Raw genomic sequence first — 12,090 nt, 5'->3', positions numbered from 1 at the left:
TGCTAGTTTTACCGAAGATCAAATCCCATACATTTGAATGAATTGCAAAAAGGGTGGGGACTGACTGAGCATTTGGTTTTTGACCTTCGTATGGTTGAGAAATTTTTTGAATTTGTTTATTTTTTAAAAAAGAGGGAATTTGGAAAGAAATTTTGGTGAAATTATGCACTTATCATAATAATTAAAAATAATAATCCGCTGGGGTAGATTGAAACAAAACAATTATGAGCAGAGTAAATTACTTGTATGACAAGCAATTTAGTTCTATAATCTACAGCCGTCATTCTTTTCTGGCCCCGCCAGCATGAGCAAACAAAAAACTTGGAAACGAACCAGAAACTAGTTTATAAATCGTCTGCTTCATGAAAGTCGATGGAATTTGGATTTTTCCTGATCATCTGCTTGATTTAGCAGTTGATCTAAATTCAAAGTGTCCTGTTGACTTGATCTTTTACCTCTCATTTTCTCTAATTTCTTGTTGTAGCTGATGTTGCTGAGAGTTGTAAACTGCTAATTCACCCATTATATTTACCATCTCAGATTTAGCATCAATCATTTGTTGTTGCAATTGAGATATTATTCAAAAACAGCCATAAACAGCGTGCCTTGCACGTGATGTTGCCTCAATTGACATGCTGTCTGCTGCATCATAACTTAAAATCACTGCAAGTTGCTGCATTCCATCCGAATCCAAACACATTATTTATCAATTGTACGAGGAATGTTACTAATCTCAAAGTATTCACTGCAAATGAGCGTTGTTTGTTTTAAATAAAATCCTACTATTTGATGGTTGATATCCGTTAGTCTATTCCATCAACACTTTTTCTTTTTTCTTTTTTTTTTTTAGATTAACGTGGGTGTCCGGGCCAGCTTACGCGTACCACGACTAATCCCACGGATCCTGAAGTTAACGATCATGTAAGCCTCCAGTGACTATCATATGAGCAATCAAGGACTCGAACTTGAGACTACAGAGGGAGCAAATCCCTTGATTCCAAATCCTTACTACTTGACCATCACTTAGATGGTTGTATTCCATCAACACTTGATATGATTTGAGATGGATATTTTAGAATAAATAATGCATTTGAGCTAAAAGGAAATGATGAACATGTGCGTACTCGGGAGGGTAAATTAACTTCCACTAAAATAGGCTTTGAGTTCGTCCAATGTTTCCTTTATTGGACTGATTAATGAAATGATTTGTGTTGGTATGGTTGGATAGATAGTGAATGAGTGGAGATTTATATATAAATACCTTTAACAACCCAACAATCTTGCTGGCACCAAAGATATTAGCAAAATCCTCGGGGATTGGTTGGAGGAGAATATGGAGCCAAGACACGATCTTGACGGCATCTTCTCAGAGATGTGCAAGCAGCACGTCTTGTTGAATTGTCCATTGTCGGTTTCTTTAGGATCTGAAGAATGTTTTGTTTTAGAATAAAAGGCTCTAAATATGTTATAAGGATTCTTGCAAAGGTTTTTTAATTTATTTTTGCCGTGTCTATGGATAGCGGGTTTCGTTGATGGCTTGAAGTTCTAAGCTCGGAAAGAGCTCAATGGCTTCTGTTAATTATGAGCGGTTTTCCTCAAATGACTCTCCTTTTCTTTCATTTGATAGCTTCTTTTATTGGTTCAGCTGTTCGATTTTGGTGCTGCCTAAAACAAATTTTCCTTGAACCGATGACTTGAACTAATTTAAATGGATAAGAATTTTATAGACTCGATCAAGTTCAGGTAAAATTGTTTTGCTTAACCTGAATTTGACCTAACATAAATAAATAAATAACCTCGAAGTTTTCAAAATTACATATTTAAGCTAATTATATATTAAATAGTTTTCAATTATAACATTCAAGTTAAAGATTTTGAAAGCCCATTAGGTTTCCATTGTCATCCCTAAGTTCAGCCCATACTAATATATATTAATTTTGGTACCAACCCTTGATTAGGTCAGTCATTATTTTGGTTCCCCGCAGACCAATTAGCAGATTAGCTTCCCCGCATATGGGCTGCTTTGCCCCTATAAAGCCCCTAGTTCAATAGGAAAAATTCTTCTACAAAAGAATTTTGATATGATCCTAAAATCTTCATTATCAGATAGCTGCAGTGTATTCAGGAGAATTTAATAAATATTTTTAATATTGGTTTCAAGAAGACAAAAAACACATAATGGGGACTTATTTTACAATAAATAAACAAAACATCAAACAAATTCTTGAACATTATAACTCACAAAACTACCTGTCCTATTTTATATTAGAACAAATCTTTAAAAAATCATATTGAAACAGTAAACTTCTACTTTGGGGTGCTTTCACTCCCAAATTGAAGTGTGAATGGTGCAGCTCACTTGTTCATCTGCTTACTGGAAAAGCTAGTTTGCGGCAATGGAGAAAGTGACAACTATTACTGAAGACTTCAACAGAAGCTGTAGTGTGCTCTCTTCCGGGTTTCTTGGCATGGATTACTTGCAATAACAGGAATGTGCCACGTGGTTCTTCTTGGAAATATAGGGGGAGAAATGGCTGGTGACAGAGGCAGAGGAGCCCGGAATGTCAGACGGAACAAGTATTTGAGTCTTGCCGGATGCTATTCTCTTACCAGCAACATTGGCATAAAATAGGCCAGAGATGGCTGGTACAAAGACATCACTCTGAGAACACATGTAGAAGTCAATAACCTTCTCGAACTCTGAGTCTTCTGATTCGAGGAATTTTGCCTTTTTATCAGCAGGCATTATGCTTTCCTACAAAAGTTTTCAGGGGTAAAGAATGATTTAGACTAACTGACGGGAAAACAATAAAAAGGAGAAACCAACGGAAAATGCCTAACCTTAGTATAAGTTTTCGGGAATCTATCCTTCAGAACATCAAGGCTTTCGTCCCATCTAGGCTGAGTGAGGTAGATTGTGGTATCCTTGTCAAATCCCATTTTCCTCAAAAATATAGCAATCTCCTGGGCACTAAAACAACTTTTTGTTCCAGCTGAACTGCTTCCATGACAACCTTTTTTTTCCAATATCTCAACTCTCAAGTCCACGGCAATAAATTGTCCATTAGACTTGCGACTCAAAGTTCTTAGCCTCTCAATCATGGAGTCAACCACTTCATTAACCTCTGGCTGCAACTGTAAAGTTCCAAACATCGCCAAACATGCAACTGAATCACTGGCACTTGTTTTTGTGGTCTTTCTCATATTTACTGAAGGGAAGAAAGTAGCCAGTCTTATGTTGCTATTTGTTTTAAAGACTGGCTTGATTTGCTCAGCAATGTGATCATCTGAAATTCGATTAGGGACCTTGACAACAGCGAAATCTCGAATCGATACATCATCAGGCAGACCTTTAACTACTTTAACCACCCCATCCAGGCTTTTCACAAATTTATCAACATCATATATTTCTTCAAATTTCCTGTAAATTGTCAATTTGTTAGAATGCACCCAAAAGCTCCCGGTGAAGTTAATTCACTCCCTGATCATATATTGAAAATTTCTCAAGAGTATAAATTTATGGTGCCTAGACAGTAATATTTTTTGGATTAAAAAAAAAAAAACTAGCTGATTCAGTTGGGCATTGCAGCAAAGCCAAAATGTGCATGCCTAACAAGGACTTATAATAAGCCATAAAGCTTTAAACATAAATACAATTAAGCAAACATGAAACTGTTTGCATTTAAGTGTCAAAATGCAAGTAATAGGCGAGGTTTAAATTTGTAAGTTCATAAAACATTTCCCCAAAAAGAGATGGGTGAAGTTGCCATTTCCATTATTGTTCCAGCAGCGATAGCAAAGAATCTTGCTTTACACATTTTTTCTCAAGACTTAATTCATTGAAAGTGGAAAAACAAACCATTCGAGATTGCAAACTGCAGAAACAACATAATGATACAGAAAAAAGAGGCACAAAGTCAAATGGTTATGGTGCGGTTCAAAAGAATAAAAAAGGTTTACAATTATGGTTGAATTAATAACAGGAAAAAACTTATTTGCAAAGAAAATATCAACTTCACCCACAACACCCCACCCCCCTTCTCCACATAAAAATAAAATAGAGCAAGACAAAATAGAAAAGCTAGACTCTTCTTAAGGAATTTACCATCCAAATCATCTCAAATAAATGTAATGACATAAAAAGGGGCAGCAACTATATATGTTCCAATAATAATAATAAAAAACCCAACAGAGTGATTGTCATGAAAGTGACATGCTGCTAACCTTTCATCTCCTGGTTTGCTTCCCCTAATGTCAGGAAGTACGAGAGTTGCTCCAATATATCTTGCTACCACCACTGCATCAGCAATCTGGAAAAATGCAATCACCGGCAAAAGAGGTGTAAATGTTTGGAGGAGAGGAGCAAGAATGGATTTGAAAACAATGAAGGCAGAATCCTTCTGTAAATGAAAAGAAAGTTTAAATGGCTACTTCAAATACCTGAGAGACGTGGTACTCAGGACCATTAGTTAATGAGAAAGTGACAAACCCTTTTGGCTCTACCTCATCTGTTAAATCGGTGAGAATTCATGAGAAGTGGAAGGAAAACATTATACAAGAATGCTTAGTGCATCAGTGAGTGCATATATAAGAATAAATACCACACAAAAAGATTTCTTCGTATATCAGTGAGTGCATATATAGGAATAAATACCACACAAAACTCTAGGTAATTATCAAGTTCACAAGTAAACCTACCAGAAGTTGACTCTTTCCAACATGGTTTTAGCTCTTGGCCGCTCTCAATCCATGGCCCATTTGTACTCTTTTTGGAAAATGTCTCAAGACCCTGATCTGAAACCTTCTCGCTATCAAACTCGACGTCCCTAACTCCTGGAAATTTCCCCTTTCACAAAACAAAATACAAAATAATGAAAAGGAGAATCATATAGATCCACAGAAAATGATGGTTGGATGACATGTTTCTTCATAGAATGAAATTTATCAAAAGCTTCCTTGGATTCCAAAATATTAAACTCGCAAGGAAGCATGCTCCAGATGATAAATGGCTCAAGTAAGAACTGAAAATTATCAAACCCTGTAATTATAAATCTCACTATGATCCAGGAAAGAATCATAAAAGTAATTCGGTTTCTTCGCTTTTTCTATATCATCAGTAGCTCAGAGGAGAAATAAACGCAGCACCTCAGCTCAAATTTTAATCCAAAAATGTAAGATAAAAGTCACTAATTAAAAAAATTAATACAACAGTGACAACACCTTAAAGATCTAACACAAACTTGACAAAAGAACAAAATTGACTGAAACAAACAACCAGAGACTCATGAGAATGTGACAATGAAAGAAAAATTAAGGTATAAGCACCATAAAGCCAAGACATTCGGGCCAAGAACATGTAGATCTTACTGCACTTAACTACAAGAATACTACTTGTCAGATGCAAAGTGGGAATTATCACAGTGAGCTTTCAAAAGGGTTTAAAGATCTAAATCCATACTAAAACCCCATCAAGAAACACAGCTTCAAATAAGAAAAAATTCGAAACTTGAATGACCAAAAGATCACCTGCACACATAAAATCAAGTATTATAGAAACTTATGAAGAAGGGCTGAAAGGGACATACTTCAACAGAATCAAAATGGTCCCTCTTGATCATGTTACCAAGCATCACAAACATAGTTAGTGTCAGCACCCCAGCAACCACTTGTCTCAAATCCACACCCATTCTTGCTCTCTAAGTACAGTTAATGTGAATAAAGAGAGAGGTTTTAGCTGACAACAAGTGAACAAGTTCTTTTCTTTAAGGCCCTAATTATATGGGGTTTGTGTGTTTTGTTGTGTTAAAGCATATTCGGTGCAGGTGGTGTAAACAAGTAGGTGGAGACGAAGCTGAAATGGAAAGCTAAGCTGGAAGAGACAGAGCAGTTACAGCATATGTCTCCCTCTCGCTATACAGGTGTGCGTATCTAGAGAGAGTACCACACAACACTGTAGTATACTGTGTACATACTCTCTCACCGACACTTTTGCTCGGAAAACGACGTGCTGCCTAAATTCTTTGCAAGTTAAAGATTTGATTGGTTATCAAAAGCAAAAAAAGAAAGAAAAAAGAAAAAAGAAAAAAGAAAAAGAGATAAGCTCACCCTTTGCCCCTTCTTCAGTAGCATTTTTGCCTCGTCAGCACACAGCATTAATAATTTTTCATTTTACCATAAAGATGATTGGAGGATTAAAGACTGTGGAGGGTTTTTATAATTTATTTCTTATTAGATTTCAAATTTCAGTTTTGACTAAATTTTTATGGATGTCATATAATTTTATCACTCCTAAAATGATCTATACATTAACCATGATGATCAACCTTTTAATTTTATGCTCGCGTGATGACATTTTTGGACCGATTTTTAAATATAATTATTAGATTAATTGAATTAAAAACCAATTATCTCCATCACAATCACAGTTAAGGAGAATTATATTTTCAATATTTCATTTGAGATTTGAATCTTCAGACGTCAAAATCCCAATGCTATCTAATTTTTGTTCAATTATTTAAAACATCTCAATAAAATAATTTTGATATAAAAAATCAATCTAAGGGCAGTAAGTTAATTGTTACGAAAAATCTTGTTAATTATAATTATAATCAACTATTTTATCTGAGGCAAGATGATTTGGTTCTGCGTGTACAAAGAACCATGTTTTGAGACATCTTTAAATATTTTATTTTTATTTGTTATTAAACGAAGAAAAATGGAAATCTATGGAGATTAATTTGGTTGAACATAAATAAAACGAGGGTGGTAAAGCTATTTCCCTGATTAATAAAATCATTATTTATTTGTTTGTTCATTGCTATAAATATTCCTATGCCCAACAGATTTTAGGAAATGAATTCTTATTATAACTAGAATAAAATGAAAAGAATTAGGGAGGCAGGGAAGGGAACTTTGCAGTAATAATTAAAGTTACCTGTATCATTTGTAAATTAATTGGTTAAGTTATGTTGAGTATTTTATTATAAAGGATAAATCTTAATTAGGTGTGGAAAGGACAAGACTGTTCAGCCTCCTCCATGTCTTGTTCGTCAATTAATGGTAGACTGTTCAGCCTCCTCCATGTCTTGTTCTGTCTTGTTCGTCAATTAATGGTGTTCTACAACCATACAATTGATGTTTTTGCTATCCATGGGTAAAGTTATTAAACCGAATATATTTAAAATAATTAGGTGAATTAACTGAATAAATTTAAAATAATACTTTTTTCTTTAAAAATATGATTTTAAAAAATAAAAATAAAAATAAAATTTTAATTAAGTTAATTATATCACAAGTTGAGATATGACCAGATCAACTTTCATTATTAATGCATATTATTAGCACAAATGAGGGAATTTAAAAAAACAATACATATAAAATAAAATAAAAAAACCCAATAGAAAAACCCCAAGAAACCTGACATAAGAAACCAAACACGTAGATCTCACGTAGACCTAAGGGCCCAAGCTAGTTTTTTTTCCTCTCCCGTGAAAACAAATATTGTGTTTTCATGTCTCAAACCCGCAACCTTATCTTCATAATTCAGCTACAATACAATTTTAATTAATGAAACAATTAAAATAATATATCTTAATCTGATTAATTATTTATATAAATAGTTTAAGTGATTTTATATCTTTTGAAATGTAAAAAATAATAATATTTAACCTGTTTATTGTTAATCTCGTACAACAATTCAAACTTAAAAATTTTCAATTAATTTTTTTATTTAATTTGAGTTTTAAATTAAATTATATAAAGTTATTTTAACATAACCATATTAATTAAATAAATAAATAAAAAAACAAGATATATAAATAAATAAATAAAAAGATAGAATATGTAGCACATCAAATCCACTCCTTAACTAGTTTGTTGTTAGAAATTAGAACCCGTAAAAGAACATTTTATTTTAATAATAGTAAGTTTGAATATTTTTCAATTTAATAGATAACTTAACTAGTTAAATTTTAAATGGGCTCTTTATGAATCTAAGTATTTTTAAAATTATTAAAAATTTATATAATTATAAATCTTAGAATGTGTAAGAGTTTATCCAAACATTTATATTAATAAAAAAAATAATCAAGTTTTCCAGCAAAACTTGCAGGCACAATATGTTCCTTTTCCGGCAATCAAAGTATCAAAATGAGATCGCAGTAGCCGGGAACAAGCTGACTTGTATTTTTATATTTCATACCATGATCCTTGAACATGAAACACAATTGACTACTGAACTTTGAGATCAAAATCCATCCCCTCATTCACCTACGAACTGTACACACAACATATGCACGAAGAACAAGTTTTCCAACATTCAAACTAGAAAAGATAAGAGTGAGGAATTACCAGTCCAGTTAATTCAATTTGCAATTCTTACTGTCCTGCAATATCCCGGAAGTACTCATGACGAAGCGCAGCAGCAGCGGTTATTCTTCTTTCAGGATCGAAGCATTGCATTTTCTGCAGCATGATAGAATACAAATAACAAATACTAAAAAAAATGACGACGTCCCCGTTCCTCTGTTTGCAATTATTTTTTGTAAAAAATAAAAAATAAAAAATAAAAAATAAATTGAAGATGTTCATGATATAATATCAGTACTATTTGGTCAAAAGAGAACAAAGAAGCCAATCTAGGCCATTAGGGCTTGAACCGTAAATATCTTCCAGGTGTGGGTGGGGAGCTAAGCAAATGAGAATCATACTTACCGAAAGAAGGTCGATTCCAGTTGATCCAAGTGTTGGAACAACAACTCTCAGTTCCTGTAACAAAAGAGAAGAAATAAAATTCTTAATTACAGACTCTCTTTGAGAATGTTAAGATTTGGAGTTGGTGATAATGAACGCTATTTCAGTAAGGAAGCCAATTAATTACCGGAGACTGATGCTCTGGGAACTTAGATAGACAATCAGGAAAAGTGATTCCAATAAACGAGTCCTGCTCTGGAGTACCCAGTATACTTGATACAAACAATAACAAGTTAATGTAAAATAGCATGCAAGTAAAACAGCTGGGAGACAAGTTTACATTTAACTTTTGCTCTACTCATTTTGCAGGTTTAGGTTAAAATAAGAAACAATTTTTCATATTCGCATTAACAAGTATCACATGGAAAGTTTTCCTTGTAGAAACTATCCAAGCATGAAGACATCTTAGTAAATTTAGTTTAAGCCAAGCTTCAGCTGTCATTTTAAGTCTCATGTTGCCAAGATGCAGAAAAAGAAGACACCCTCATTGCCATTTACAACACTTTAATTTCCGCCCACAAATTAATAGTGATTTCATTGTCTGGCAATAGATTCAAAATGGGATTAAATGAAAATAGAAATAAACATGGCTCGCAGATGAAATATGCTTAATTTTAGAAAAGAGAAGAGCGACTCAGCGCAGCAAGGCTATACAAACCTGAAAATTAAGCTCATTTGCTCCTTCTTAAAATCTCTATCAGGATCCCTCTTCAAATTCACGGTATCAAACAATCACTCCTGATTCACCATCTCAGCAAATATGCATCCTACCGATCACATATCAGCGGCAACATAATGTTCTGTTGATCCCAGCAATACTTTTCGTACGCAAGCGTTGTGCACTGTAGAGGACAAGAATGACAGTTAGCCCAGATATGCAAATACAAAGAAAATGAGGTTTCCCAGTCATTAGAATTGTGGGTTTGTGATGTCTTCATGTATTAGCAATACTGAGAATGCTCCTAATATTTCCAACTTCATGGTTTTTCCTTGAAGCAGGAGGGAAACCTAAGAAAAAATCACAGGAGTTTTTCAACGGAGCACAATTCTTTAATTGAATTTTGGATGCTCATGCTAGGACATGTGTAACTATTCCAGATTCAATAAATCAGAATCATGGTATTTAATGTTGTGCAAATATATGCCCTAATCTTTTCCAAAAAAATATATACCATAATTGTTAAAAATACCTGAGGCGTGTATTTTTTTTGTGGAATGCTGAATGCTTTAGCCAATCCGAAATTAGCTACTTTCAATGTGTAATTTTTCTGATTTACTAGCAAATTTGCTGGTTTCAAATCTCGATGGAAACCCTTCGAGAATGACAATGGTCAACAGCAGAGAGAAATTGACCAAGGAGTCTCTGAAAATGAAGCAAACAAACACACAAGTATTACATATTTGGCAAAAGAATCTCCACCAACCTCATTCTTCAACAGAGAATGCTAAGCCACAGATAGCAGCTGAAAAACAAAACCGAAAAAGAGGTAAATGATAGAGCTTTGCAAATTCTATTCGATAATTCAAAATCCAGGAACAACAAATTCCTGACTTGCCCACGCATCAAGATACAAAGATAGACAGTGGACAAACTACAGAACCATATAGTGACACCAAATCTTTTTCCATGTGAAACTGTGGGTACTGTAGGGGACGGACTTAACTTACTTTGATTAGATTTGAATCACTGAAACGATCTGAACGTGCTTTCATAAATTCGAGCAAATCTCCATCCATAAATTCAAAAACTAGAGTCAATCTCTTGCCATCTTGGTGCACCACATCCAACAACCTGTCCCTCCCAAAAAATCAACCAAGAATAGCATCAATTCAAAGCTCAAGGACAAAATGAAAATTGAACGCGGATTTTTAAACAACAACAATAATATCATGAAGGAAAGAAAGTAGTAATAATAATAATAATAATAATAATAATAATAATAATAATAATAATAATAATAATAATAATAATAATAATTCAAATTTATACTTAATAATGTTTTCATGGTCCATCTCCTTCAGGACGGACATCTCTCTGAGTGACACAGCCGGTACACTTCCATCATTACCATCACCTTCAAGCCCTGTAAGCTTCAAAGCTACAACGCAGTTGATTTCGGTATCGATAGCCCGGTACACCTTACCAAAAGCTCCTGCACCAATCCACCTGCAATGCTGATACTGACAGTCACATACGCACGGATTATAGCCAGGGCAGCGCATGAACAGTACTCAGAAAACAACAAAGAAAATGATAAGAACACAGGTAAGAAAACCTTTTACAACTTTTTCACATTCCCGTGGCTGATCCATCCACAACAAGTTTCAAAACCAAAATAATTTGTTTTCAAATATACGAGTGCCTCCGAGATTTTTTTTCTTAAAAACACTTGCGCTCGTCCTAGTATTTTTTATTTTTTTCAGTGAAAAAATTAGCCCAGCCGGCCGGGCCACCAATCCAATGAAGAGCCTAAAAGCCGAAGCCCCCAAGGCCTCCGGCATTGTATATTGATTAGAGCATGTTTTTTGTTTTTATTTTTAAATGTTTGTGAAAAAAATGAATTGTTTTTGTTTTAAAATATGTTTTTTAATTGTTTTAATGTCCTCATTATATCCTTGTAATTTTCATGGTTTTATTATAAAAACAAACAAGTACTTACTTTAATTACCCCGTTTGAGGGTTTCCAATTTTTTATTTTAACTTCTTATGTATCAATTATCTGCCTCTACTTGATTTGTTAATCTTGTAGAGGTTCTTCTACATTAGTTGGGTTTCTCATTTAGGTTTGCAATAGATTATTGCCCGCCTTAAGCTACGGATTGCATCAAGTTTTTTTTAGATGTAAGAAAAATATTTAGGTGTATGGGATTTATTTTTTCACTATACATAGATTGATGATTTAATAATTTGATTTGATGTTATTGACTTGATAGATTAAAAAAATAACTTAGACATACAATATAGATATAGTTTAATTAAAAGAATCAAGATAATATTTTTTTAAAATATTAAAATAATAATATATTAAATTTATCTAAATCAACTTGAGTTAATTTATTAAATCTATTATTTAGGTCATGAGATTTATAATCTTATAAAAAATATTGTTTTCTATTATATTCAGTTTATAATCAACTTAATACTAAATGATGAAATTAAAAAAAATTCAACTAAAAAAAAAAAGTTAAGTCAACCCAAATTAACTTGTTAAATCTGAGTCATGAGAAGAAAAATTCATAGAAAACAAATTTTAATAAATTATAAATTTTAATTCTCAATTGATCTAGTATTGAATAATAAAATTATAGAATTAATTAAAAAACATTAAAATAAATTAT

The 12,090-nt window shown here is 33.2% G+C and overlaps 1 protein-coding gene and 1 long non-coding RNA gene across 3 annotated transcripts; both read right to left on the bottom strand.

The window, feature by feature from the left end:
- Positions 1-2,161: 2,161 nt before the first annotated feature.
- Positions 2,162-5,969, bottom strand: LOC105131655 (uncharacterized). Its single transcript, XM_011034728.1, has 6 exons — positions 5,586-5,969; positions 4,699-4,846; positions 4,441-4,508; positions 4,225-4,310; positions 2,842-3,421; positions 2,162-2,755 (listed from the first exon to the last, which is right to left on the bottom strand). The coding sequence occupies exons 1-6, from the start codon at positions 5,685-5,687 to the stop codon at positions 2,474-2,476; spliced, it is 1,266 nt and encodes a 421-aa protein (XP_011033030.1). The 5' UTR covers positions 5,688-5,969; the 3' UTR covers positions 2,162-2,473.
- Positions 5,970-8,160: 2,191 nt separating this feature from the next.
- LOC105131654 (uncharacterized) lies at positions 8,161-11,146 on the bottom strand. 2 transcript variants are annotated; one of them, XR_843476.1, is made up of 8 exons: positions 11,038-11,146; positions 10,742-10,932; positions 10,420-10,543; positions 9,942-10,114; positions 9,410-9,593; positions 8,879-8,963; positions 8,713-8,766; positions 8,161-8,463 (listed from the first exon to the last, which is right to left on the bottom strand). It is a non-coding gene; the product is annotated as an uncharacterized LOC105131654 (long non-coding RNA). The 2 variants fall into 2 exon arrangements; XR_843475.1 differs by lacking the exon at positions 11,038-11,146 and having other exon boundaries at positions 10,742-11,021.
- Positions 11,147-12,090: the final 944 nt, after the last annotated feature.

Source organism: Populus euphratica, unplaced genomic scaffold (assembly GCF_000495115.2).
Source record: "Populus euphratica unplaced genomic scaffold, PopEup_1.0 scaffold24.1, whole genome shotgun sequence".
NCBI lineage: Eukaryota > Viridiplantae > Streptophyta > Magnoliopsida > Malpighiales > Salicaceae > Populus > Populus euphratica.
Note: the sequence above shows the minus strand (reverse complement) of the source record. Positions and strands in the feature narration are given on the sequence as shown.